This window comes from Triticum aestivum, chromosome 3B, assembly GCF_018294505.1.
Source record: "Triticum aestivum cultivar Chinese Spring chromosome 3B, IWGSC CS RefSeq v2.1, whole genome shotgun sequence".
NCBI classification, from domain to species: domain Eukaryota; kingdom Viridiplantae; phylum Streptophyta; class Magnoliopsida; order Poales; family Poaceae; genus Triticum; species Triticum aestivum.
Genome location: NC_057801.1, coordinates 554,019,893 through 554,047,403, shown reverse-complemented (window position 1 = coordinate 554,047,403; position 27,511 = coordinate 554,019,893). Strand labels below are relative to the sequence as shown.

Genomic DNA, 27,511 nt, shown 5'->3' with positions numbered 1-27,511 from the left:
TATATGGCCCCCGGGTCTACTTTTATCATATATAAAATCCAAAAATACATTGGCGCACTTTCATTTATTTCTATTTTATTTTGCAATTTATTTATTTTCCTACCACTACGATATTTGATCCTTGCAAATAACCGCCGAGGGGATTGACAACCCCCTTGTTTGCGTTGGGTGCAAGTATTTGCTTTTGTGTGTGCAGGTGCTGCTAATGAGGTTCTGTGTGGTTCTCCTACTGGATCGATAACCTTAGTTTCCGACTGAGGGAAATACTTATTTCTATTGTACTGCTTCATCCTCTTCTCTTCGAGGAAATTCCAACGCAGCTCACAAGTAGCAGACTCGACGGCGACAGATCGCCTCAGGCCTTGTTCGGTTAGACAGGGTTTGGAGAGGTTTGGAAGGGATTGGAGGGGATTAAATCCCTTGCAATTCAAAATCCACCTCAAACCTCCCCAATCCCCTCCAATCCTTGTGGTGGGGGGATTAAACGAACAGTGCCTCAGGGAGAAGTAAACCCTAGCGTGAGGAAAGTTTCTCTGATCTCCTCTCAGGGTCATGACAGTTGGTCGGGCTGAAAGCCCATGACCATGAAGCAGCCTTGTGTGGTCCGGTAGAAGTGGGTGGGAGAATGGGTTGTTCAAAGAGGTAATAGCACCAAAGGTCCTAGAACTTGTCCAGGATGTAATGATTTGGTCCTAAAACTTGTAAAAGACAACTATTTGGTCCAAAAACTTGTCACAGATGTGCATATTTGGTTCTGGGCCAATCACGAGTAGCCAAGTGGAGCCAACTGGACTGATCCGGTCAGCACCACACTTTTTGCATTTAGCCCCCTGTTGTTTATCAATTTCAACCCGCAGGGAAATCATCTTGATGCCAACCAACACAATCAACAATTACACCACTAGCTAATCCATTGGTAATCACCTACATGCTAATCCTATAGTACCAGCTAGTGCTACTACGACTGTACAAGCATCTGATTTATCAACTCTCATCCTCCATCTACGTACATCAGCACACAGTGGCTGCCATTGACGGGAGCAGAGCAGCTTCCTCTGTTTGTTGCCGTCGCTACCCGAACCAGAGGCCGCGGCTGTCGAGGACTCGAACGCCTAAGAAAGTGAGGTAGATGATGATGAGGCCCACCCTGTACACCCGGTCGAGCCGCATGTCCCTGGTCGACCGTCTTGTACACTGCCGCATCCACCGGGAGCGTGAACGGCGCCGGGTACTGCGCGCCCGTCGCCAGCGTCAGCAATAGCTCCAGCCCCACCATCGCGTGGAACAGCGGCCCGGCGTAGCAGGCTGACACGGCCGTCTGCGCGCCGTCGGGCCCCCGTGCGTCGCCATCGCCATGTTGGAGACTAGGTCGCCCATCGAGTCCCCCCACGCCAACACCGTCACGCCCAGCATGTTGGCCTTCACGGCGATGGCCACCTGGAGCGCCACCAGCTCACGCGCTAGGGTGTACGCCCAGAGTATGCTCATCAGGAACCCCCCCCCCCCCCCCCCCCCCCCCCCCCCCCCCCCCCCGCCAGGCATGGCACGCGATGTCGGCGCCCGCGGGGAGGAGACGCGACGCCCGTTGTGGCCTCGAGGAGGGCCGCGAGGAGGAGGTCGAGGACGGCGCCGGCAAGGAGGATCGCGTGGCCGTCGCTGTTGTGGTGGCGCAAGGATGATTTCATCGGGCTGTGCGAGGTCCATGTCGTGGCGAGGAGCACGGGCGCCAGCGCGACAGAGGCCACGCCGCAGGGCCGAGACCAGCGGTGCGTGGCGATGTCCGAGATGCCGGACGGTGAGGTGGCGCGGATGGTATAGCGGCATGCGGAGCGCGCACACAAGGTAATGCAGGCATGCTGTTGTCGTGAAGCCTGGCGCGATCTTGGAGGAGTAGGACGACAGAGCGCGAAGAAGAGGGAGCAGAGGTCGCGCACGAACCCACACATCTCCACGACGACCCCTCCCCCGCCGCCGCGCCCTGCGGTGCGAGCGCGACGACACCGGCGACGACGATGGACACGAAGAGCGCGCCGCCGAGCGCGCAGTTGAGCCCGTAGCAGCCGCCGTCCCCGCTGTCGCCGGCAGCGAACGACACGACGCTGGCGAAGACGTCGGGTGCGCCATTGCCGAGCGAGAGGAGCGTGATGCCGGCGACAGCGGGGGGCAGGCGCAGCGCGACGTAGAGCCCCTTGAGCGGCGCGCATAAGTACTCGGACGCGGTGCCGCCGAGTAGGTAGAAGAACACGACCAGCCAGAGCAGGAACGCCGCGTACCCGGCCGCCGGGGTCGCAACGAAGCCGCAATAGAAGAGGTGGAGGTAGTCAATGTACCCGACCGACGCGCAGGGGGTGTGCGACATGAGGTAGGCGCATCGGGCCTCCGCGCGCGTCCAGGGACTGTAGCTCTTGGCAGCCCCCCGCGGCCTGGTGGCGCGGAAAGGGGAGGAGAGTGTTGCCCGATGCACGACCTGATGTGTGACAGGAGGGGGGTAAATGCAAAAATTGCGGCGCTGACCGACTCGGTCCAGCTGGCTCCACTTGGCTGCTTGTGTTTGGCACAGGATCAAATGTGCACATCTGTGACAAGTTTTAGGAGTAGTTGCCTTTTACAAACTTTTAGGATCAAATCATTATATTCTGGACAAGTTTTAGGACCTGTGGTGCTATTACCTCCTGTTCTAACCAAATCCACCCTCGTCTTCCTCAGCGCATCGCCTGAAAAAGAAAAGGAAAAAAAAAAACCAGCAGCGGCGAGGAGGCGGGGGAGTCGGGGGACCGGCGGGAAGGAGGACTCAGGGAAACGGCGGGAAGTCGACGAGGCCCAGGAGCTGTCCACGCCCCACGCGCGGGATGCGCAGGCCGCCGCCTCGCTGGTGGCCATGGCGGGGTCGAGGATGCGGTCGGCCTCGACCTCGTCTTCGGCAGGAGGGTGATGGCTGGCTGGTGGCGCGAGGAAAAGCTCGTGCACGGCGTCGAGGTGGTGCCCTTCCTTCTCCCCTCTCATTTACCTCTGGTCTCCTCTCTCGATCCCGTTTTCTGCATCGCTTGGGGTTGGAGATGGCGAGCCGTGGCGGCGCGGAACGGGGGCACGGGCATAGGAGGAGGCCAGAGGAGCTTGGGGGCGAGCTCGAGGCAGGAGAGGCGCTAGCGGCAGAGCACGAAGAGGAGCGAGGCCGAGCTTGTCATGCGGCAGACGAGCTCGCCGAACAGTGCGGCCACGGCCTCGTTGCGGACGGCGGAGAGAGCACGAATATGGTTGGGTTCTCCTTCGGGTGGGGGAACTCCGTCCCATCCTCCGGCATCCTCTCCCGCGAATTTGGGCCGCCGCCGAAGAAATTTTCCAGAAAGAAGCTCCGACCCACCTGAACGCGATGTGTTATTCTATGCCACGGTACGCCTGATCCTCCACGTCCTGAACAACGGAACATGAACTTCGATGAAACCGGCGGCGATTGCCTAGGCCCCGAACAAAAAACTGTACGACGATTTTCCAGAGAACCGGACCGGCATTTTCATTTTTTTTAAAGAACCGGACCGGGCCAATGAGGACCCTATCTTAAATCTCCACCGTTCCACCCTTATCAACCCCGCCTCCAACCCCTTTCGTTATCTATCTTTCCCTCCCTCTCTTAGGCTCCTCTGCTCACTACTGCTACCCCTTCTGCTCCTGCACCTCCATCCCAGTAATGCTTAGCTTGTAGACAGTGCACCTACCTCATCCCAGCTGCCTCTCTCCTTACCTTAGCTGATTGCTTGGGAAATTGACCTTCCATTTTGCTTCCTCAGGCCATCGGTACATCCTTGCCGGTGTACTGTCAAGAGCAGCTGAGCGCAAGGCCATCAGTAAATTCTTGGACCTGCTATTTATTATTTAGTTTCATATATCTTCGCGCGCGCGCGCGTGTGTGAATTCACAACTGTGTGGCCTTTTCTTGGCAATTTTTGTTTTAGCGTGCACTTAATCGATATCCCTGGTGGCTTCTGTGTTTCGATATGTTTATGTGCATAACATTGTTCGTGCCTCCCTCGATGTGCAGTGTGGGCATGGAACAACGAACACTGCTTCGCAGTTAAGCTCTCTCAAATTCCAATTCCCAAAACATCTTTATCTTATTGTGAACTAGTTACGTGGAATCCAGAAGTTTTAGCATCTCTGCCTGTGTCATGGTAAATTAGCCTCTTGTATCTGTGCTGCGGCCCCAGCGAGCTGGATGTATCGGGTGTTTGCTTTATAATATAAAGCGGGGGGAAACCCTTTATCGTAATTAGCCTCTTGATTTCTTGAGTCTGTTCCCATGTCCCTCGTTGCAGGCATGGTTTGAATTTCAGTCCCCTACTGCCTTGTTCACCCTTCTGTAGTCATCTTCTTTCTATCCATCATTTGCGCAGATTTTATGTCGAAGTGATTTTTCTTCTTTAAAATGGATTAGATGTAACTTAGTCCATTGGTTCTGCTAATATACCTTATACTTATCCCTTCGTAGCTGGCCGCTTGATGATTTATTTTTTGGATTTCAGTCAGTTGTACCGTATATATATCATTACACACAATTATCTCACTTGGAATCAGAGGAGGTAAAAAAATGTCGACTTGAATTGATGTTACGGTGTTAACGCAACCATTGTTGCTTGCACTTCATTCTCACCATTGGTGCATCTTCTTCTGGTCAATCCTGTGTTGTGGGGTGTAACTATGTCTTTTTCACGTCTAAGTAGTGTTTATATACACATGTCAATGATAGCTCCCTGTTTTGTCCTAACTTCAGTTTTATAGCCCTACCCCTGCAACCACCATCACTCTCTTCTATTCTGTTCCTTCTAAAGTCTGCCACATGTTTAGGTAGCGGTTGTGAATCCAACTGATGTTTAATTTTCTTTTCGACCGTATGATCTAGGTGGGAATCTTCTGCTGAGCTTGCTCGCCTTTTGGCGCGTGTATGGCGCCCAAGAGCAAGCGTGGCAAGGCCAAGGGCGAGAAGAAGAAGAAAGATGAGAAAGGTATTGTTGACATGACACCTTGATTGGCTTTTGCTTGCAATAGTTGGAGAAGATAGTTGCTCTCTTGAGCTGATCATTTGCGAATTTCTTCGATGAATTACCAGTGCTCCCTGTGGCCATTGACATCACCGTCAACCTCCCAGATCAGTCCGATGTCATTCTCAAGGTTTAGCTTCTTGCTGCCACAGTTCTTTCTGCACTGTTTGTTTTCCTTGATGCATGATTTCAGCAACAAGTATTCCTTCTTCGCTTGGCGCAGGGGATTTCCACGGACAGGATCATCGATGTGAGGAGGCTGCTCTGCGTCCACACTGCCACATGTGCAATCACAAACTACTCTCTCTCGCATGAGGTATTTATAACGTTTTCTTTTTCTCTTCATACTATATTACCGCAGTGAACATCTTTTAATTCAATCCTGTTATATGATTTCATTTGTCGGTAGACTCGTGATGGTCACTTGAAGGATGGTGCTGATGTTGTGACACTGAAGCCATATACTCTCACCCTGGTAGAAGGTACATCTTATATCTGCAAAATGAGGATTTATTTTCTCAAGGCATCTTTAATCGACCCAAATAAATTTCTAATCACCCAAACCCTTTTTTTACTTAGGTTCATCTAATCCATTCCCAAAACATGCATAACTCCCAGAAGGTTTTTAGCTGACACAAAAAACAACCCTCCCCTTCTAACATTTTGGTTTCCACCGCTGCCACACGATGCCCTCCCCAATACCCGCCACGCGCGAGAGTAAAATATTGTTAGGGTTGTTTGCCATAATATTTGCTGTGAGAGTCAGCAAACACTAGATGTTTGTAACATACATGATGGCTAAATATATGTTATACAACTTCAATTTTAATGCATTTTATTATTGGAGTTCGATTAGAATGCAGCATCCAAAAATGCATGATATTTTGGTAGTTAGATTTTAAGAGTGTTTTTTTTAAGTTGACTTTTGCGGTTGGATTAGAGATACCCTTAGATTGGTTAAGCCCATTGTTTCTAGACGTGTGTCCTGTAAATTGTACCTTTGCACACCTATACACCTGACTGCACCTTCATTTGCATAATTTTGTCTTTGATTTCCATATGTCCTATTATTACTATTAAATTCTCTTCTATAGTGTCTAGGGATAAACCATCCGTAACCGTACATCTTAAACTCCAAAATTTCACAATGCAGGGGAGTACGACGAGGATAGCGCATTGGTGCACGTACGGCGGCTGCTGGACATCGTTGCATGCACCGCCTCCTTCGGCTCTCCGCCGCCGCCTCCGCCTCCTCCATCCCCCAAGGATGCCGATGCCACCAAGGAGCCCTCCAACTCCAGCTCCAAGCCTGCAGCAGCTGCCTCCTCGGGTGGGCGCCGCATGGGCTCACCGCCGCCCCTGCCCAAGGAGTCAGCTGCAAAGGATGCCAATGCAGCGTCGGCCAAGGAGGACGCTGTCTCAGCAGAGCTGGAGGCAGAGATGAGCGGTGCATGCCCCCGCCTCGGAGCGTTCTATGAGTTCTTCTCCCTCGCTAACCTCTCACCGCCCCTCCACTGTAAGTAAAACCTCTCTCACAGCCTTTCCAAAGCCCTGTAACTGATCTATCTATTTCACGCTCCCGTTTCATGACTTCTGACTCGAACTGTAAACTTATGCCCAATGCTACGTGCCGGCAGACCGATCCCAGCCCCGGATCGGCCCCTTCCCGAGCCATAGATTGCTTTTCACTGTGGCCGTTGGACCTCGCCCAACACAGCGCATAGGAGGAGAACAGCGTTCGCATCCCGCGCTCACAGGAGCACACGGGGAAGAGACGGCGCGCACATCTCATGCTTACATGGGCGCACAGAGCCTACTCCCACTCGCCTCGCTCGCAATATCCCACCCGCGCCCGCAAGAGCCTCGTCGTTGACGGCTCGCAGAGTCGCACTCCCCGTATGCAGCACAGGCAGCAGCAGCGCGGGCTGGCTCGCTCCCAGCAGCCCTGCCGTCCTCGCAGCAGCCCTTGCCGGCGCTCTTAGCGGCAGGCGTCACCGGTCGCAGCATCAGGTGTCTGGCTCGCAGCGGTTGCCGTCGCCGTCGCAGCATAGGCCGTCCGACTCGTAGTAGTGATGTTGCCGCGTGCTCGTAGCAGAGGCTGTAGCCACTCACAGCACCAGTCATTGCCGATGCAGTAGTGCGGCCCTGGCTCGCAGCAGGAGCCGTCACCATAGCAGCACCATGTCCGCGCGCTTGTAGCAGTGGCCGCCGCTGTTCGCAGCAGTTGTTGCCGCCGTCGCAGTACCCGGTGGTCAGCATCGCACCTTGTGGTCACCGTCTAGCACCACCTTACAGTAGCGACAACAGCGGTAGCAGTATGGGCACGCGGTTATCTGTGGGGTTTGCAGCAGTGATGGTGCAGCCTGGCAGTGCGGTGGTCGGGGGTTGCAGCAACGGAGGTTGATGCGCTGGGGAATATGAGAGAGAGAGAGGGGGGGGGGGGGGGGGGGGGGGGGGGGGGAGAGGATGATGCGGTAGCGGTCCTCACGGAAGAGGAATTAGTGTCTGCAAACTCGTGCAGAGATAAGGCTGAGGGACCACATGAGTGGTGCATGGGGCCCACGGGTACGTGGCGGGTGAGCACACGATGCGGCTGACGCGAGATTAGAATGGGCCGCCAGATACTAATTGTTTTCCTAAACTTATTTGCAACAAAAGAACATTAAGGTGCCGTAGTACTGCCAGCATTATATTTGGAACCTCTGCCTTGATCTATTTGTCCGTATATCCTTGCTGTCTGCTTCACCATCGTTTGTCCTTGAGATGGTAGTTCATGTAATTTAACACTTTCCTCATTATTTTGAATGCTAAGCGTGAGATACCAGCTTGAACTTTGTTGAGCTGAACATTTCTCTAGCGAGGCAAATTCTTCCGTTTGCTGAGTTATTTTAACTCTTTCAATCAGTTATAAAGAGAGTGACTCAACCTCGACAGGAGGAGCAACCGTCTGATGACCATCTCTTCTTCCTTGAGGTAATCATGGGTAATAGTTATATCTTTGACAGCATTTTTGCGCTAAGATGCCTGCTAATGACATCACATGTGCCCTAATTGGAGAATTGTTGGCTGGCTTTCAGGCAAAGCTTTGTAATGGGAAATTTTTCATTGTTGAAGCTCGGAGAAAGGGGTTCTTTAGTTTTGGGAAACAGCGTGTTTTGTGCCACAATCTTGTCGACCTATTGAGGCATCTCAGCAGAGCATTCAATAATGTTCGTTTATCTCACATTCTGTTTGTAAATTTTATATTAGGGTAATCTAAATTGTTATCTAATAATCTTGCATCCTGTATTGTATTTTACCTTGTTATTAGATATCCCACTTAAATCTGTAGCCTCTTCTGGACAAATGAACTTATATACACTTTAAAGATGAAATGTAGTTAATAACAGCAGAATTTTGAATCTATTTTTAATGTATGTATGTGTGTGAACATTTGTGGTGTAGTGTGTACGCTTTTTGTGCATTAGTAATTGAGACGATGAAATTGAGAGAAGATAAGTAATAATCAGGACAAAATTCCTTACTTACCTCAGCTGCAAGAAGGTTTGAATTGGTAAAGTCTATTTTGGCAGCAGCTGCGAGCCCTCCACTTTCAAATTTCTACTGCCAAAAATAACAATCTGCCTATCAGATTTTTCACTTATTTAGATTTAAACTACGTACTAAAATTGATAATTGAGCATGCCAGTGCATTGTTGTAGGTTTGGAAAGTGGCATTTGCCAATACTGTACATTGGCAGTGTCAAATTCCCATTCTAGAAACTACTTGAGGTTCTTAATTACCTACAATTTTATAGCACTATTTAACTATTTCTGTATGCCACTGTGCAGTCTCATTTTCTGTATCTCTAATTCTTTTCTATGACTTTGTTATATGAATTTAATCCTTTATGGTGCTTGCATATATATTAGGCATACGAGGATCTTATGAAGGCATTTTTGGAACGGAACAAGGTGCGTTGTTACCCTATTTTGGGTGTTTCATTGTACTTATCTTTTTCTAAATTTCAATGGAAACTTTTCACAAGACCGTGACTTTGCATTTGGATTATTGTGTGCTTGGGCATAATGATTGATCTGAAAAGGAGTTGAATATATTTTAGTGCACTTTAAATATCAAACAACAATTTGGGTTGTCTTCTAGGAATATCTACCTTCCTTCTACAGTTATGCTGTTGTTCATATTCAGTTTCTTCCATTTGGGGCTCCTCTAGTATGTTGCGCTTGATTATTACATATTTACTTGCAGGTTCATATGAATCATGTTTTTGTATTCCATCCGCCATCAGACAACAGTTTTCCTATCTAATGCTGCATCATGACCTAATTATAACTGCTTGTATGTTGCAGTTCGGAAATTTTCCTTATGGTTATCGTGCAAATACGTGGCTTGTTCCTCCGATTGCTGCCCAGTCACCATCAACATTTCCTCCCCTTCCTGCTGAGGATGAAACTTGGGGAGGCAATGGAGGTGGTTGGGGAAGGAATGGCAAAAGTGACATGTTGCCATGGGCAGATGAGTTCATGTATCTCACATCCATGCCTTGCAAAACTGCTGAGGAGAGGGAAATTCGTGACAGGAGAGCATTCCTACTGCACAGTCTATTCGTAGATGTTGCCATGTTTAGAACTATTGCAGCCATCCGGCATGTAATGGAGAGTACAGATGCGTCAACAGCAATCAAGATAGATGAGGTCTTGCATTCTGAGACGGTGGGAAATTTTAGCATCACTGTCACAAGAGATTCTTCAGATGCAAGCTGCAAGCTGGACACTAAGATAGATGGAAGCCGAGCCACAGGAGTGGACTCTAAGCATCTTGGAGAGAGAAACCTTTTGAAAGGAATAACTGCCGATGAAAACACTGCTGCACATGTATAAGTTCAAAATTAAGGTGATCTTTCTCATATTCAGGTAAAAGAGAGGCTTTTCCTAATTTCGTCTCTAATTTGCAGGATGTTGACAGTTTGGGCATCGTGAATATTAGATACTGTGGGTATGTTGCTGTAGCAAAGGTTAACAATTACGAGAAAACTATTGTGGCTTCTTCTATTAAGCCTGCTGATATCATGGATCAACCTGAAGGGGGTGCCCATGCATTGAACATCAACAGGTTGGTAGCAATGCTTTGTTTTGTTTTTCTAGTTATCCACGAAGTTTATGCTGCTTATCCCATTCTTTCTTTATTATATATATTTATTGTTTTTAGTTTGAGGATGCTCATAAATGAAGCCAATGCAACTGGAGAAAAAAAGTTACCAACACAAAGTCATAGGCAGGAAGAACTAACTGCAGCACAAACTTATGCTGAGAACTTGTTGAAGGGAAGTCTTCAAAATCTTGAGGAAGAGGAGACTGATAAACAATCATTTATGAGATGGGAACTTGGTGCGTGTTGGGTTCAGCACTTGCAAGACCTGAAAAAATCTGACAAAGACAAAAAACAAGGTGATGGGAAGGAAAAGAAGAAAATGGTGGACAAAGCTGTGAAAGAGACAAAGATTGAAGGGCTTGGGAAGCCTCTCAAAGCTCTTAAGCACCCGAACAATGCGGTTGATGCTTCTGGCAAGGGATCCTCATCAGGGAACAAAAGTTTGACTGATGCAACAAGCTCTGGGGAAAACCAGAAAGTCAACTCATCATCTGTTGAATCGCCTCAAGGAGACTGCATCACCTCCGAGAGTGAAATCTTGCTGAAGGATGTATTACTGGATTCCGCCTTTACAAGGTTGAAAGATTCAGAAACAGGACTCCACCAGAAGGTAGAAATGCATTAATTTTCATAGCAAGTGATGATTTCGCATCTGCCCTTTGCTGTCTTTCATATCCAACTCATACCCTCCTCATTTCAGCATTTAGTTTTATAAATAAATGTCCTATTTAAAATAGAGTTTCCTTGTGATTATTAATCTTTGGCAATCATAATACAATTCATATATAACTGTCAGTATTAAATTTCATGTGATACTGTGTTTGCCAATATTGTGGATATCAAGGTATGCTGTGGAGGGGTTCATGAAATGTGTTCTTACCTGACTCAGAACCTCAAAGTTGTGGAGCTTACCTCAGGTGCACTAGGGGTTGATAAATTGTAGTGCAGCTGGCTAAGGGTCTTGTGCTTTCCCATCCTACACCTGCTCGAGGCCTCGCTTAAGCAGGGTGCTAATGCCCGTTCTTCTAAATTAAAATTTCACCGGTGCTAGTGCCTATGGACGAGTGTTTTTTACATCAGCGTGTGGTACTTCAAACAACATCAAATATGCAAGGCTTTTCACCTTTCTTGATTTTGTCAGATCCACTTCTGAATTCTACAAAATAATAAAATCAATTGTATGAAACAGACTACGTATTGTTTTAGCACCCTTGCTTACCAAGTGGCCATTTGTAGCTACTAATCATGCATAAAGTTCATACACTAATCTCTTGTGCTCCACAGTCACCATCTGAGTTGATTGAGATGGCTCTGAAGTTCTATGATGAAGTTGCGCTTCCTAAGCTGGTACGCATCATCATATGGGACATGAATAAGTTCCCACATGCTTATCCTTTTTAGTCATGAGGCATAATAACTAACCAAGAAATTATTTAGGTTGCCGATTTTGGTTCATTGGAACTTTCACCTGTTGATGGTAGGACCTTGACAGATTTCATGCATACGAGGGGCCTACAGATGCGCTCCCTAGGACGAGTTGTAAGTTTGCAACAATTTTTCATTTGAACATGATGAAATGTCATTTCTTTTTTAGTGCTTGATATGTGCTAATCTAAGAATTCCCTATGTAGGTCAAACTTTCAGAGAAGCTCTCACACGTACAGTCCCTTTGTGTGCATGAAATGATAGTGAGAGCATTCAAGCACATTGTCCGATCTGTGATTGCAGCTACTTCAGACATGCGACAATTAGCATTAACAATACCTGCAGTGCTGAACTTACTTCTTGGTGTTCCCGAATCTGAATTTTCTGGAAGTTCTCCTGCTGTGCATCCCCTAGTGTGGAGATGGCTTGTTGCTTTCTTGAAAAAGCGATACCAGTATGACCTCACAGAGCAACATTATGTTGATGTGAGGAAATACGCTATACTGAGAGGACTATGCCATAAGGTAAACATGTTTGAATCTTTTTAACATTTCCCACACTCGGTGCATTTTATTGAGCTTAAAGGTTGCTTTTAGGTGGGCATTGAATTGGCACCCCGAGATTTCGTCATGGATTCTGCTTTCCCGTTTTACAAACAGGACATTATTAGCCTTGTCCCTGTACATAAGGTAAAAGTATTTTCCTCAGTTCAATTGTTTTTATCATACTGTACAAAAATCACATTGTGCTGTCATGGCTTGATCATCACATATGGCTATCAGTGTTTTGAGAACTTGTTAGATAAATGAGTGGCACATAAACACAACTGACGTGTTTTTAAAAAAATGCAGCAAGTTGCATGCTCATCTGCAGATGGAAGGCAACTTCTAGAATCCTCCAAAACGGCTCTTGACAAGGGTAAACTTGAAGATGCTGTTAATTATGGAACCAAGGTACCTTGTAAAATCTTGTGCGTTTCTTTTTTGCAATTCCTTATTTGTCATATCTTGGGAACTAATAAATTATTTTATCTATGAATGTAGGCTCTTGCCAAGCTCATAATGGTGTGTGGTCCCTATCATCGAATGACGGCTGGAGCTTATAGCCTTCTAGCTGTTGTTTTGTACCACACTGGTGATTTTAATCAGGTAAATGGTTATTCAGGTGCACAGCAGATAGTTTGTAATAATTGCTATGCATATTTTGAAGACAATTGAAGTGATAGCACTGTTTAGTTAAGTGAGGAATTGTTGAACGTCAGAGATAGAAAGACGTGCCGTTGCACTTTCTTCATGTAGGTATTTGTGTAAACTCAGAAATAACATGTACTTTTAGCATTCTCTGCTAAGCAAGTTTTCAGTTACACTGAGTGAAGGATACTTAAAGGTGTTATAATTTTGGATTACACTAACTATAACACCTAAGGAACATATAGGGAAGAATATAGTACAAATTCTGATAAAAGTGTGATTTTCTTCCAGTTTTAGGAGGAGTTACGTTAACATCAGCAGATCTTAAGTTTTTCTGCATATTAATAACTAGTGAAGTTGAAAATTGCAGGCTACAATATATCAGCAAAAGGCCCTAGATATCAATGAGAGGGAACTTGGGCTTGATCATCCTGATACGATGAAGAGTTACGGAGACCTTGCTGTTTTCTACTATCGTTTACAGCATACAGAACTGGCTCTGAAGTAAGTTCAGTTTATGAAATACTCTTTTTTTATTCATGCAGCAACTCTACAGTTTCACAAGGGCTGAGAAAATAGTCATTCCAGGTGCAAGTTGAAGAAAAGTTACATATATCCAAAAGAGTAGGAGACCTCCCTTAGGGTATTTTATCTAGCAAAGTGCTATGTCATGCTGATGAATTTTGCCATATTAAATAGTCTTGCTATTGCTGCCAAGAATATATTTACTATCTTCTCAGGTTATAGCTGTTTTTTTCGCAAACTTATTATGTCAAATGTGCATATTTGGTTCTCTCTCTCTATGCTTTATTGTTTGGATTAAAAAACTAATCTTGTCTTATGATAATAATGCTAAAAGTGAGTAGGAACTAGCTGCTTAGTCTTCTTGAGTCTCCAAATTCTTTGTAGTGTGGTTTCGTGTCTGAGATGCTATCTCTCAGCTCTCACTCCATTATTGTTAATTACAACAGTTGAAATAATATAACTAGACGCTTGCATGAATGCCATCAACATATAACCATCAAACCTAATGCTGACGCTTATAAACTCATAAATGCTAGGTGAATCCCTAGGTAGTGATATGTTTCCCTGATATTGTAGCTAAACCGCAAGCATATGTATTATCCTTTTTATTCTTGGCCGAGGTTGCAGAGGGTAAAAATGTATGGTATTTGCTTCTAGCCTCAAATTATTAAATTATTAATTGATGTCATGTAAAACTCTTATCGAGGATGGACCATAATTCCCTTAAGGTCATATGTCTTTAAAGACTGAAGATTCAATAACTGTTTATTTACCTGTGTATGAGCTTGTCTTGAAGGTTATTTCATAGATATCAAAGCTATTGCAATATGGGAAAATCTAAGGTTTGAATAAACAATGTGCTATACCTGCTATCCTCTTGATACTCCTTGCAGTATATGACCCTAATGATTTAGATTCATTGCTACAGTGTCTACAAAAAATTAACCTTTGGTGCAAATTAGGTACGTCAAGCGTGCATTATATCTTCTACATCTTACATGCGGGCCATCTCATCCAAACACAGCTGCGACATATATTAATGTAGCCATGATGGAGGAAGGCTTGGGGAATGTGCATGTAGCTCTTAGGTACTTACACAAAGCTTTAAAATGCAACCAGAGATTACTTGGGCCTGATCATATCCAGGTAATTGTCTTTCTCAACATTTTAAGAAAACCTTGTGGCAAATGGCATGCTTTTGTTATTTTAGGGTGAAATGTACACTTAGTTAGAATAATTATTAAATGTGAATGATGTTCATTTCGTGCCACTTTACAAATCATACTTGTTGACTTGACAACACATCAAAAAATCTTAAGTGGATGCCTTCAATGACTTAACAAGCTATTGTCAAAACAATCAGGAACGAATTGTGTTAGTTCCAACAGACATATGTCGATGATAAGTCAAATTATGCAAGGCTAGGCGCTGTCAAGATTGCATCATTGGAACCCTCTGGGTCAGGGTATGGGCCACAGAGCCCAAGAGAGGCATCATCGACCAAGGAGGAAACTTACCATGCGACATATAAGGAATCCCTATAGGGTACGTAGGAAAGGCTGAATGTTTTGATATCAATACCAGTCCGGACTCCCCCCCCCCCCACCCTGCCCTCTCCTGACATTGTAATCGAATCCTTGTATTATCCCCGCATATAAGAAAAATAGCAAGGCAGGAAGTTGCGCTTTGACCCACCTTGGGGGCTTGAACCTCGCTATATCGTGTGTCCCATTCTTTGTTCTAGATGCACCAGTAGCTTGATGTGACGACTACAAATCCATGTACTCATTCTAGTACCGCTATTAGGACACGACGAAAAATCTGTCAATGGGAGTATGATTCCACGCATTAGATTTCAAGTCTTTCTTGCTTGCCTTGGCCCTCACATAAATCCGCCTTTTGGGAAAGCACTTCCTCATGCTCCTTGCAGCCGGAGATTTTTCCTGGCCTCCACAATTCTAGATATGAGCTTACAAGGTTGTCCCCTCATGTTGCCACACTGTATGTGCATTCATTGTGGTGTGCACATCCGTGGTTCTAATCTAAAAAAAATGTAGAATCATGATGAGCAACATTAGGTGTGGTATTAATGACCCACAAGTGTAGGGGATCGCAACAATCTTTGAGGAAAGTATTACAACTCAAGTTTATTGATTTGACACAAGGGGAGCCAAAGAATACTTATAAGCCTTAGCAGTTGAGTTGTCAATTCAACCACACCTGAAAAAGAATACTTGCTCGACATAATCTATTAGTAGCAAAAGCGATGTAGTGATTGTAGCTGTGGCTGTGGAAATAGTAACAAAAGCAGCAATTCCCGGCAGTTGCCAAGAACAAGAGTAACGTAAAGAGATCAACAAGTATGAAAAGCGTAGGCATGAGAGTGAATAATGGACGTTGCATGGATGAAATCAAATATGTAATAGATGTAACACAATCATAGCAAAAGTGCATAAAGAACTGTCGGGAAGTTAAGAGGACAAAATCATAGCAAAAGTGCTCGGAAAAATAGATACATTTGAGACATATCAGGGTGGAGCTTCAAGTTAGCTGGATACTTGCATAACCAAGGAACTACATCAGGATCACTATGAGAAGCATTTGGTTGGTTACGCCGAGGCCTACCTCACCCCACAAAATGTCCTCTCTGTGATAAGGTGGAGGAAACTATTACACCTCTATTGGTTGACCGCGTCTTCTCCCAAATAGGTTTGGATAGGGACCCTTCGATATGTTGGCCTAGTGCACTCAGTAATGGTCCGTCCGGCTCCGATGCGGTGACACCGGCGGGTGCCACCATTCCTTCCTGGAGGGTGTCGGTGGTAGCCATCCCCCACTTCCCTCCGCGTGCCGGGGGAAACCCTAGGACACGTCCGGGCACGTCGTCGACGTCGCATCCCTTCTTGGAGGTGCTGCTTGGTACGCGGCGGATCGGAGCCTCGGGCTGTGGTGGTTTGTTTTCGGAGGGCGCAATGGTGGCGGGTCATCCGCGCTTTGTGGAGCTGCTGTTGTTGGCATTTGTTTCTTCTTTTCCTTTTGGGTTTGATGTGCTGCTCGCCCTAGCAATGCTACGTGTATGGTGTTGGTTGCTTTGGAATACAAAGCGGGGGAAAACCCTTTTTCGGTAAAAGCTTTGTGTCTCAGTGGATTGGTAGAAAGAAGAGTTTGTAGAAGCCTTAAGAAGGGCAACACCCTTTAATTACAGCATGATCCCTCTAATCGCTATACACGACCAACACTTGGAGCAAAGCCGCCAGACCCCTCGCACCCGTCGACACCCATTGCTTGGCTTTGGCCTTGATCATGTCAAGCAGGCGAGCTGTACCGACAATAGCCGAGGATGTGCCTTTTCGGACCAATAAGAGTGGGCATGGGTTGGCCCACTCGCCGCCTGCAACAATGGGGTTAGCCGCTACAACCACAGGCAAGATGAGCATGTGAGTGGCCTGAAGAGACGTCACGGGCACCGCTACCACCCGGTCCGAGCTCAAAGAGCTAGATGGAGCCAGACTACCGGAGGTGCCAGCACTAGCGACACAGTCGGCTGAGCGGATAGCGCCACCTCACGTCATGGAAGCCGCATCCTCTTCATGCTCCGGTTCGCCGTGGAGGCTGCCGGGGGAAGACCTTTCTGGCCCTGCGGGTAGCCGGCACCGGTCGCACCTGTTGAAGTGTATATGTGGATTGCCTAGCCCTCTTCATCAGTTCGGACTTTTGGTTGCATTGGCTAGTGCATGAAGCTTAGCAGCACCACCCGCGCCCTAGCCACTTAGTGCGTTGACGGGGGTGGCGACTACTGCACTGGTTGAGGAGTGGGTGGTCTCGGCTGTTGCGCAAGTGGCTCAGGATGCACAGCCCCACCCCTGGCGACCAGCGCGGCGGCAGGGTAAACGGTGTTGGATGCCCCGCCAAGTTGCGTGCGGAGGACTAAGTCGAGGAAGTGACGGAGGGTGTCCGTGCTGGCTCATCGTCCGACAATGATGGGAGCATGGGAGAAGTAGTCGCTCGCATGTTCCCCAACTCAAGAAAACTCAAAAGTGCCTCGATGCATTTCAGACCCAGAAATAAGTGTTTTTTTATCATTTTCCATGATTAACTGTTAGATTCAAGTGACATATTCTTCTGTTTTATGTAGACTGCTGCAAGCTACCATGCTATCGCCATTGCTCTCTCATTGATGGAAGCTTATTCGTTGAGTGTTCAGCATGAGCAGACAACCTTGCAAATTCTTCGTGCAAAGCTTGGACCAGATGATCTTCGGACTCAGGTTTACTTCTACTAAATGATATTATTTTTGAGAAAACGCATGAGATTATACTAAATGATATTATTGCAATGCTGAAAACCTACTCCCTCTCTTACCAATGGATGTCATTTTAGAATACATTTAGTATAAAAGAATTAACTTTGAGCACTAATATAAACTAATGTATTTTATTTTAAATATGAAAATAATATTAGTAGATTTTCCATCAAAGTACTTCTGTAATACTAATTCTGCATTCGAGAGCCAGTCAATGCCCAAACGGCATCTAGTTAGTAACAGAAGTACCTCGATTCTTTTCCCACTTGAACTATTACCTTTAGCTATATGAAGAGAACCATTCCCTTTTCAATTATTTGCAAGGACAATCTTAACATTGTTGCCTTCCACGTTACAGGATGCTGCAGCCTGGCTTGAATACTTTGAATCAAAAGTAATTGAGCAACAAGAAGCTGCCCGCAATGGAACTCGAAAACCCGATGCATCAATAGCTAGTAAAGGACACCTAAGGTGCGATTTAGTTGTGCTAGCTAGTGCACAGCACATAATCTGGTATCAGTTATCATAGATATTTGGATAATGTACACTGTTTTGGACCATACAGATGCTATAGTAACTGTATTTGTTTGCCCTTGCAGTGTATCTGATCTTCTTGATTACATCAATCCCAACAAAGAAAACAGAGGAAGAGATTCTGAATCAGGCAAGAGGAGGTACTCAAGCATAAAGGTTAGTTGCTAATTTTTACTTCGGCTAAAATTGTTTTCAAGATAATAATTATGTTCTCATTAAGGAACAAGTTTAACTAAGGCAGAGAGAAATAAGAGCTGCGAGATGGTTACCATAGTGTAATAGTATTAAATGAATATTTAACTCATAGTGCAATTGGTCAGTTTCTCAAAGAGAAAAGGGAGACTTACAATTGTTCACAACAAAGTTATTTCTTGTTAATATTGCTGACAGGCAGCAAAAAAGTATATTTCTGTTTACATAATGACTAACTAGATAACATGCAATAATATTTTATATCTTTCTTGGATTGAACCTTTGCCGGTGGCTCTCATTTATTTTGTAGTGTTACCAATATGATTTCTAGAAAGAATTCCTTATTTAACACTATCTTAAATTTTGTTTCCTTATTTGACATTGGAAAACTTTTTCTTCCCTATATAACATCGAGTCTAAATTTTATGCCCTTTATGACACTTTCAGCTGTTTTTCCATCTAATGTTGTTAAATGACACATAAAAAGACATTTTTACCCTTGGTGTAATATGAGCCGGCCATCTGGCGCAAGTCGCCTGCTCCCTGATCCATGCATCCATCCCCGTCGGCTACTAAGCACGACCACGCCAAACACTTGATAGCACTGGCTCAACGGCCACACAACCACGTACGAACGGCCGCAATTAACAACTCATGTGCATGCATGCCAGCACACACTAACCAGCTGATTCTCTCAGTTCCATCTTGATCCATCCATCCAGCCGGCAACTGGCTCAAAAAATTTGGAACTTGGCTATGCACCTAGCAACCAAACCGGCCACATACACACATGCAGTCAGCGATTTGCATGCAGCTACTCAGCTACATACCCGCATACAAAAAACCAAGCCGGCTGGACAAGTATTTCATCATTAGCATTTATTAAATTTTTTGTCATATACCACATGAGGGGCAAAAGGGTCTTTTCATGTGTCATTTAACACCGTTAAGGCTTAAAATGAAGGAAAGTGTTATAAAAGGCATAAAATTTAGACTCTGTCACGTAGGGAAGGAATTGTTTTTTAATGTCAAATAGGGCAAAAATATATAGCACAGTGTTAAATAAGGAATTTTCTCTGATTTCTATTCCTGAGGAGCTCTTATCATGATAGCAGCTCACTGGAATATCTATGGCTAATACTACCCTATCCAATCAAGTAGTATTTGATATCGCTACCATGTAAGTGTGGATGTTAGATAATCTGGTCAGGTAATTTCGATGGTTACTCTGTCTATGTAGTTTCAGTTCTACCAATTCAGACAGTGTTCAAAGTACACAATTCCGGCCCTTCCTGTATATCTGGAACTCAATGAACCTGGTTTCCTTTTTCCACAATGCTAAAAGTTACACTACATTTTTCTTCCATGAAAGCATTCATGTTATCACTCGAGTAACTTGACATTTAGTATTTTAGCATTACTGTACATGGCAGAATTTATTCATTGTATACTCGTCCTGTCAGGTTTTATCACATTCGAGTGAGAATTTAAACATAGAAAGTCCTGATATATCTCCAAGAGATTCTGCTATTGCAATCACAGACGAGGAAAAACGAATTAGGGGGCCTTTGCAAGATGATAGTGCTAAGATCATGGATATTCCTGAAACTGAGGTTAAAGAGAGTCCTTTATCCGTGGAGGCTTCACCACCTTCTGAACAACTGGTAGAGAGAGCTGAGGTGAACATCAGTTCACCTGAGGAAGTTTTTGATGAAGAACAGGATGATGGTTGGCAGCCTGTTCAAAGACCTAAAACAGCTGCAGTTTTAGGAAAACAGATAAAGCATTACCGTCCTGCCATCAGAAGGACGTCTGACCCTGAGAATCATGCTCCAACAGATGCTTCCCAATATAAGCCAAGGAATTCCTATTCAAATAACCGTTATTACTTCTTAAAGAAGAAAACTATTGTACCTGCAGCATACGCAGATCCTCAGCAGCATACGAAAGTCCAGACATCAAGTTCCAGGTTTGGTCGCAAGATATACAAGGCTATGACCTACCGGATTAAGCCAGGGACAGCATCCTCAGAAGTGCAAGATACTTCTAGGCTCACAGAGCAGATGGGTGGTAAAGAAGAATCCCAAATAGCTTATTCACATGTGCACAATCGTTCGGCAGATCTGAAAGGAAGTGAGCCACATGGACCTTGGGTTGAAAGTACCGGAAACCCACCATCATACAAAGATGTTGCATTGGCACGTCCAGGTACAATAGCCAAGACTCAAATACAAAAACGTAAAGATGATGTACTGCAACCATCACTTGGTCAAATTATCGCACAAGAAATGAAGGATTCCTTGGTAGATACAGTTCAAGTGGACCAGAGGTCCGTGTCCTCAAGTACCAATAATTCCAAAGAGGTAAACATTGTGCCAACAGAAATGCAGCATTCAGAACAAAGAGAAGAGTCACATAGGGAACATGAGATTGACGACACGGGGAAAGATAGTTTACCAGATAAATTAACATCAAATACTGAGAAACCTTCTGGCGGTGGCCCTGCAGATATTAAAACAGACACGACCTTACTCAGTAATAACAAAGATCAAGAACCAACAAGTAGTGACAATTTTGGTGCAGCCACTGAGTTCTCAGATTCAACAGTACCCACAGAAGCTGAAAATAGTGGAAAGTCTGGCATACAATTTCTAGAAGAATCTCTACCTACTAATAGTGAACCTATTACAGTTTCAGCGCATACAACAAGTATGCAGGGAGGCGTTGGAGGTGTTGAAAGTAAGAAGTCAAAGCCTGACATGCTTCTAAGTAATATTGATATAAGAGAGATGTCTAATAAGAAGCTATCTGCTGCTGCACCTCCATTCAATCCGTCTCCTCCAGCTATCCTTAGCCCACTTGCTGTAAGTGTCGGTCTCCCACCACCAGGTGCTGTTCCAGGTGTCGGCCCTTGGCCTATGAATGTCTCCATGCATCCTGGACATTCAAATATGGTGCCAAACGGTCCTCCGCTGTGCACATCCCCACATCATTTGTACCCTCCTGCTCCTCGGTCTCCTAATCTCTTGCATCATGTGCCATTTCTTTATCCACCATATAGTCAACCGCAGATGGCTCCAAGCAGCACATTTCCCATGAACACCACTATTTTTCGCCCTAACCATTATGGATGGCAACCTTACATGAGCCCAGCTGCATCTGAGTTTGTGCCTGGACCAGCATGGTCAAACAATCATCCAGTCGCTTACACCCCCAGCCCACATGTTGCTGACACTATTTCTCAGTCTTTAGCAGATACACATGTTCTATCTGATGCAGCTGTTGTTAGTATAGGACCTTTGCTGGACAGCAATATGGTTGCAGTAAGGGAGGAAGTGGAGGTCCCTGTGGAGGTATGCAGTGGTAATTTGATCAGCAATAAATTTTTGGGAGAGGAACATGACAAAGAGTTAAAGGATGCTGTTAATGCTGCACTTAATCCTGACAAGCCAGGAGATAGCATATTTGATATTGGTGGAACGAAGCTGGGAGGCAGCATGAAGAATGAAGATGAGGGTAGCTTTAGGATATTTGTAAAGGGGAAAGGCAGGCGAAAGCAAACTCTGAGGATCCCGATAAGTTTGCTTAACAAGACATATAGTTCACGTTCCTTCAAGCTTGACTTCAACAGAGTAGTCAGAGAGAATGACATCTTCATGCCATCGGGCGTTTCTTTTGCTGAAGTAGTTTCTTCTGGCAACTGAGAAATATTCCACCAGAGTCAAATATTGACCTATACCATCATTACCCAAAGAGAATTACGATGGATCTCTCATTTGAAAGATACTGAAAACTCTTATTTTTGTCTGAGCATTCGGAAGGCAGCAACAGTGCTCCTTCAGTGTTACAGGTAATCATTTTTACCAATATTGTAAGAACTCTTTGCTCCCCAATAATTTTCTTTGCTCCCCTATTATAGATCTCAATCATCTAATATGCTAGGTGTCGCTTTTCAATTTTCTAGATCTGAAATTCTTCAATCCAAGCTACTCTGAAAAAATCGATGTGTTTTGTTTCCACTTCAAATCAGGTATGGCTCCCTTCTCAGTAATCATTTTAGCCTGTTACATGTTGAACTTGTTTGTACCCCATATACGGATCAGTTTTGGGTGTAGTTCTTGGTAATGACTACATCTTGTTATAAGCATATATAAAAAGATTAGTGTTCTTTGAAGCACCTTTGGGACCTTCACAGATACGACGCATGTAAGAGAGGGTTATTTTCTCAGTTCAGCCTATGTTAAAAGTACAAAGTTTCCATGTTACATCTTTCATCTATGTATTAATAGTAGCATATTGTAGCATCTTTCATCTATCAAAGTTCAGCCTATGCATATTATAGTGACACTTACTTTGGGGCGGAGGGAGTATTTATTTGCAGCTTCCAAGCTACTTTTTCTTGTAGTGACGTGTTAGCTAACTGTTCTCTGTTCGCACATTGCTCTCAGATGTCGACAATTCCGTGTGGAGTGCAGAAGATTGCAGGGAGTTTTGCGAGATCCGAAACTAATACAAGACGGATGTGTTAGCAAAAAGATACATGGCAGACTGATTCTTTTCTACTCCGTACAATTTTGATAGACTGAGTAGAATGCTTTCCTCAAAAAATTGGGCTGAATTTTGGTCGTATGGAACTTAGGTTCTAGAAATTTAGAAATTGGTTTGCTCACTGCATCGTAATAATCTCTTGCGTCTTTTGTGAGAGAAACTGATGTTATTCTTTTGATGAGAATAGTAACAAGAGTATCTCCAGCAGTTCTTCTCTCCCCCAATAATTTTCTTTGATAGAGTTTGACCAAAAAAGTACTCTAGCAGCTACCCTTTTCCAATAAATTATTGATGATCATTCAAAAGGGTCCATCGACACCTCCGCCACATATTCAATGCGGGTCTCGTCGACGGGCAGATAGCTCAAACTGCCCACTAGTAACTTACATCAGTAAAGACTACTCACATTGGGGAGTAACTCATTATAAAAACTTTTCCCCGCTTTATATTATAAAGCAATCATCCAATACATCCAACTCGCTCGGACCGTAGCATAAACAAGGCTAAAAAAAGAGAGAGACATATGCCAACACCGCCAACACCGGCAGACCGACGAAGAGAAGAAGACCAACAACCGCTGCACCCACTGGAGAAGTGCCATTGCGTCCCCAACATTTTGAAGTGTCGCGCACCAAGTAACACCTTCAAGAAGGAATGCGACGACGCCGTCGCTGTTGCCCGAACATGTCCTAGGGTTTCCCCCGGTACGCGGGGGCAGTGGGGAAGGGATATACCCGACGCCCTTCAGGAAGGTCCGGCGGCGCCCGCAGGCGTCACCGCGTCGGTGCCGGGCAAGCCACCAGGGATTTCTTCCGATCCACAACCACCACCACCACCCTAGGCACTTTGTAGTGCACCACCCACTCAGCCGCCCACCAGCCTGTGCCCCAGGGATTTCTTCCGATCCACAACCACCACCACCACCCTAGGCACTTTCTAGTGCACCACCCACTCAGCCGCCCACCAGCCTGTGCCCCCACGGTTACCGAACCATCATCGCCGTCTCTCTGGAGCTGCCAACAGGAGGCCTGGAGAGGGAAAGGAGACAACGGCCACGGGCGACCACCACTCGACCGGGGGGAAGGGACAACCTCCACCGCATGTGCGGAGCCGATCGGGCGCGGCGACAAGGACTTGCCAGGCCCCGACGGCCTGGCAGGGCCCACTTGGGCCCGGACAGTCCCTGTCACCTCGTTGCAACTCGCTGACCGACGTGGTGATTACCGCCCGCAGACTGTCGCCGCCTCGCCCCACCACCAGGGAGCGACGCCGTCGAGCGCCGAGCCATCGGCCCGCCCCAACCCAGATGGGGCCCAAACGGGCCCATATCTAGGCCGGGCGGGCGCCGCTAGCCCCCAGCGCCACCGCGCCGCCCCACGACCAACGGTCGTGCTGCCGCGTCGAGAGCCACCATGGCACGCGACACCGCCGTCGGCCGAAAGGCATCGCCGCTAGCCGCCACCGCCCGAGAAGGGGAATCCATGCGTGGGAAAGGATAGACCCGTCGCCGCCAGCACCACGCAGGCAAAGGCCCGACGGCACTCGTTGGCGGCGGCGGGAGGAGGGAAGGGAGAGGGAGGAGCGCTGGAGGGAGGAAGGAAGGAGCCCCCGGTCGCCTCGCTCGGGGTGATGTGGGGGACGAGAGGGTCTGCCTTTCACTAGTCCAGTGGGGGGTAACTTAGAGTAGTAACATGCATGCATATGTTACTACTCTATGTTACTACTCATACGGTTCTTTTTAGTCTGCATATAAGTTTTATCCGAAGTCAAAGTATCTCTACTTTGACCAAACTTATGGAAGAAAGTATCAATATTCACGATGCCAAATCAATATTGTTCGATTCATTGTGAAATGTAGTTTCATAGTATGTATATTTGGTATTGTAGATGTTGATATTTTTTAATATAAATTTGGTCAAACTTTGCAAAGTTTGACTTGACACAAATCTCATACGCGAAGTAAAAAGGACCGGAGGGAGTACCTCTATAGTGGGGAGCAACATAAGCGTGGTGTCATGCAACACTTCATTATTAGCTTGTAGACTCATCCTGTCTTGGTATGTGTGATGTTACTCCTATTATGAGAAACTAGTTATGTTACTCAAATCATCTCTCTCTTCATTAAATCATTGCCACATAAGCAAATTTGATGAGTTGGACCTTATGTTACTCCTACCTTTACTATAATGGGGAGCAACATATGTGTGGTGTCATGCAACACTTCATTCATTAGGTTGTAGACTCATCTTATTTTGGTATGTGTGATGTTACTCATGGTGTGAGTAACTAGTTATCTTAATCAATTTGTCTCTTTCATTAACTAGCTGTTACATCATCTTTTTTGCTTAGACTACCCATACTGGGAGTAACATAGAGTGTAACATAGATGACACCTAAGCAAAAAAAGATGATGTGGCAGCTAATTAATGAGGAGAGAGACAAATTGAGTAACATAGCTAGGACTACCCACTGCGGGAGTAACATAGATGGTGACATCACACTTATCTAGACAAAATAGATGGCTTGACAAGTAATTAATGATGAAAGAAAGGCATATAGTAACATAACTAGTTACTTATACTATGAGTAACATTACACATACCAAGACAAGATGAGTCTACAACCTAATAAATGAAGAGTTGCATGACACCACACATATGTTACTCCCCACTATAGAGGTAGTTAACATGGACTAGTAACATATGCATGTTACTAGTCTAAGTTACTCCCCACTGTGGGTAGTCCCCAAGACAAGATGAGTCTACAACCTAATAAATGAAGTGTTGCATGACACTACACATATGTTACTCCTCACTATAGAGGTAGTAACATAGACTAGTAACATGCATGTTACTAGTCTAAGTTACTCTCCGCTATGGGTAGTCTGTGTCATATATGTTACTCCCACTCTAGGTAGACTAAGAGGAAGTACAATAGTGGGCTATAAGTATGCTTACATGACTTTTTTGCCTATGTCGAGGAGAGAGATAAGGTAAGGGGAGTAAGAGCCTAGCTATATACGTACTCCTAGGAAAATACAATAAATGTGAAGAGGAGAGAGATGAGGTAAGGGGAGCTGTAAGAGCCTAGCTATATACGTACTCCTAGGCAAATGCAATAAATGTGAAGAAAGAGAAAGAGAGAAGTAGAAAAAAATACTAATGTAATAGTCAACCTTATAGCCCACATTCCTATATGAGTGACTATAAATGATGGCTATAGATGACATAACAGTTTCATATCGCCATCAACTAGGTATAATATTAATCATACTCAATGTGACGGTGGTACGAAAACAACTCGATGCTATATCCTCGAGGACCAATGCAGGAATACTAGTGCCTCCATGGATTGATACCTTGGTTTCTCACTAAGAGAAAGATTGTTGGATACTATAAACTCCTACGCTTAGGAGCTTTGACTGCAATATGTTTTGCTTCACTTTTATTATCTTCCTTGTTTTATATCTTGTCTAGTTGTAGTTTCTTATTCTTGTCAGTGTATTTAATTTGCAGAGTTATCAAAAACTCCAAAAAGATTTATAGTTTCATCCCTTAGTTACTTTCTTGCTTAGTAGTTGTAATTAAAATCTTGGGAAAGATTCCCACACGTGAGATAAAAATTCTTAGTTTTAAAGAAAGGGTGAGAAGAGAGAGTTTAAAAGATGCTTGGGGTTAGGATATGAATTCAAATGATGATGCTACAACCAAGTGCTTACCAACTTTACTCCTTAGAAATTTCTACATTAGATTATCAGCTCGGTTCAAACATGTGCTAGACACCCTTTCAGGAGTAAAACTTCCTAGGTAGTAATGTCATGGATTCCTTTTGGCCACCGGGATGATGAAGATGGCCTCTGGTGATGATTTCCCCCTCCGACAGGGTGTCGGAAAAGGGATGTAGATGATATCATGTAGGTATAGAGGCTTGCGGCGGCGGAGTCAAAGTTCTAGGGTTATTTCTGGAGGTTTCTCTATTTATAGGATTTTTTGGCGTTGGTCTCACGTCGAGATGGGCTAAGATGGGCCCATGAGGCACCACGGCACCATCACCCCCCTGGGCGTGCCCTGGTGCCTCGTGTGCACCTCCTGGCTCTTCTATCCCTCCTACGAAGCTTCGGGGGTTTCTTTTGTTCCAAAAAAATCGTCAAAAAGTTTCATCCCATTTCGAGAACTTTTATTTCCGCACAAAGAACATCACCACGGTAGTTCTGCTGAAAACAGTGTCTGTCTGGGTTAATTCCATTAAAATCATACCAAAACCATATAGAATTGTTGTAAACATGGCATGAATACTTCATAAATTATAGATACGTTGGAGATGTATCACCCGATAGGTGGCGTCCCGGCTCCCTATGATCTCTAAGAGGGGGGCAGTGCTCACTACTGTGATGGGGTGCTCCTGAAAGTACTATTTCAGCTTCTTAGCCGCCAGGTACACGCCATAGCATATCTTCTGGTAGTGTGGGTAGTTTTACTTGGAGAGGGAGAGCACCTCGCTCAGGTAGTGCACCGATCATTGGACAGATTGCACCTTGCCCTCCTCAGGGCGCTCTACCAGAAGTGCCACACTGACCATGCGGGTGGTGGCTGCGATGTACATCATCATG

General features: G+C 45.3%; 1 protein-coding gene and 1 pseudogene across 5 annotated transcripts; one reads left to right on the top strand and one right to left on the bottom strand.

Annotated features, from left to right (window-relative positions):
* Positions 1-734: 734 nt before the first annotated feature.
* On the bottom strand, positions 735-3,003 carry LOC123067589 (cation/calcium exchanger 2-like; annotated as a pseudogene).
* On the top strand, positions 2,704-23,109 carry LOC123070855 (protein TSS). 5 transcript variants are annotated; one of them, XM_044494233.1, is made up of 27 exons: positions 3,572-3,842; positions 4,895-4,997; positions 5,102-5,163; positions 5,257-5,349; positions 5,443-5,515; positions 6,187-6,342; positions 6,409-6,549; positions 7,939-8,006; positions 8,111-8,242; positions 8,946-8,987; positions 9,384-9,908; positions 9,989-10,146; positions 10,243-10,795; positions 11,470-11,532; positions 11,623-11,724; positions 11,817-12,134; positions 12,207-12,299; positions 12,462-12,563; positions 12,654-12,758; positions 13,171-13,304; positions 14,288-14,471; positions 17,461-17,592; positions 17,987-18,099; positions 18,228-18,318; positions 19,818-22,204; positions 22,319-22,384; positions 22,803-23,109. In XM_044494233.1, exons 2-25 carry the CDS (start codon positions 4,937-4,939, stop codon positions 22,056-22,058), a joined length of 5,742 nt encoding a protein of 1,913 aa, XP_044350168.1. In that variant the 5' UTR covers positions 3,572-3,842; positions 4,895-4,936; the 3' UTR covers positions 22,059-22,204; positions 22,319-22,384; positions 22,803-23,109. The 5 variants fall into 5 exon arrangements, with proteins under 5 accessions (XP_044350166.1, XP_044350167.1, XP_044350168.1 ...); XM_044494230.1 differs by adding an exon at positions 4,037-4,068 and having other exon boundaries at positions 3,588-3,842; positions 6,187-6,549; XM_044494231.1 differs by lacking the exon at positions 3,572-3,842 and adding an exon at positions 2,704-2,976 and having other exon boundaries at positions 6,187-6,549.
* Positions 23,110-27,511: the final 4,402 nt, after the last annotated feature.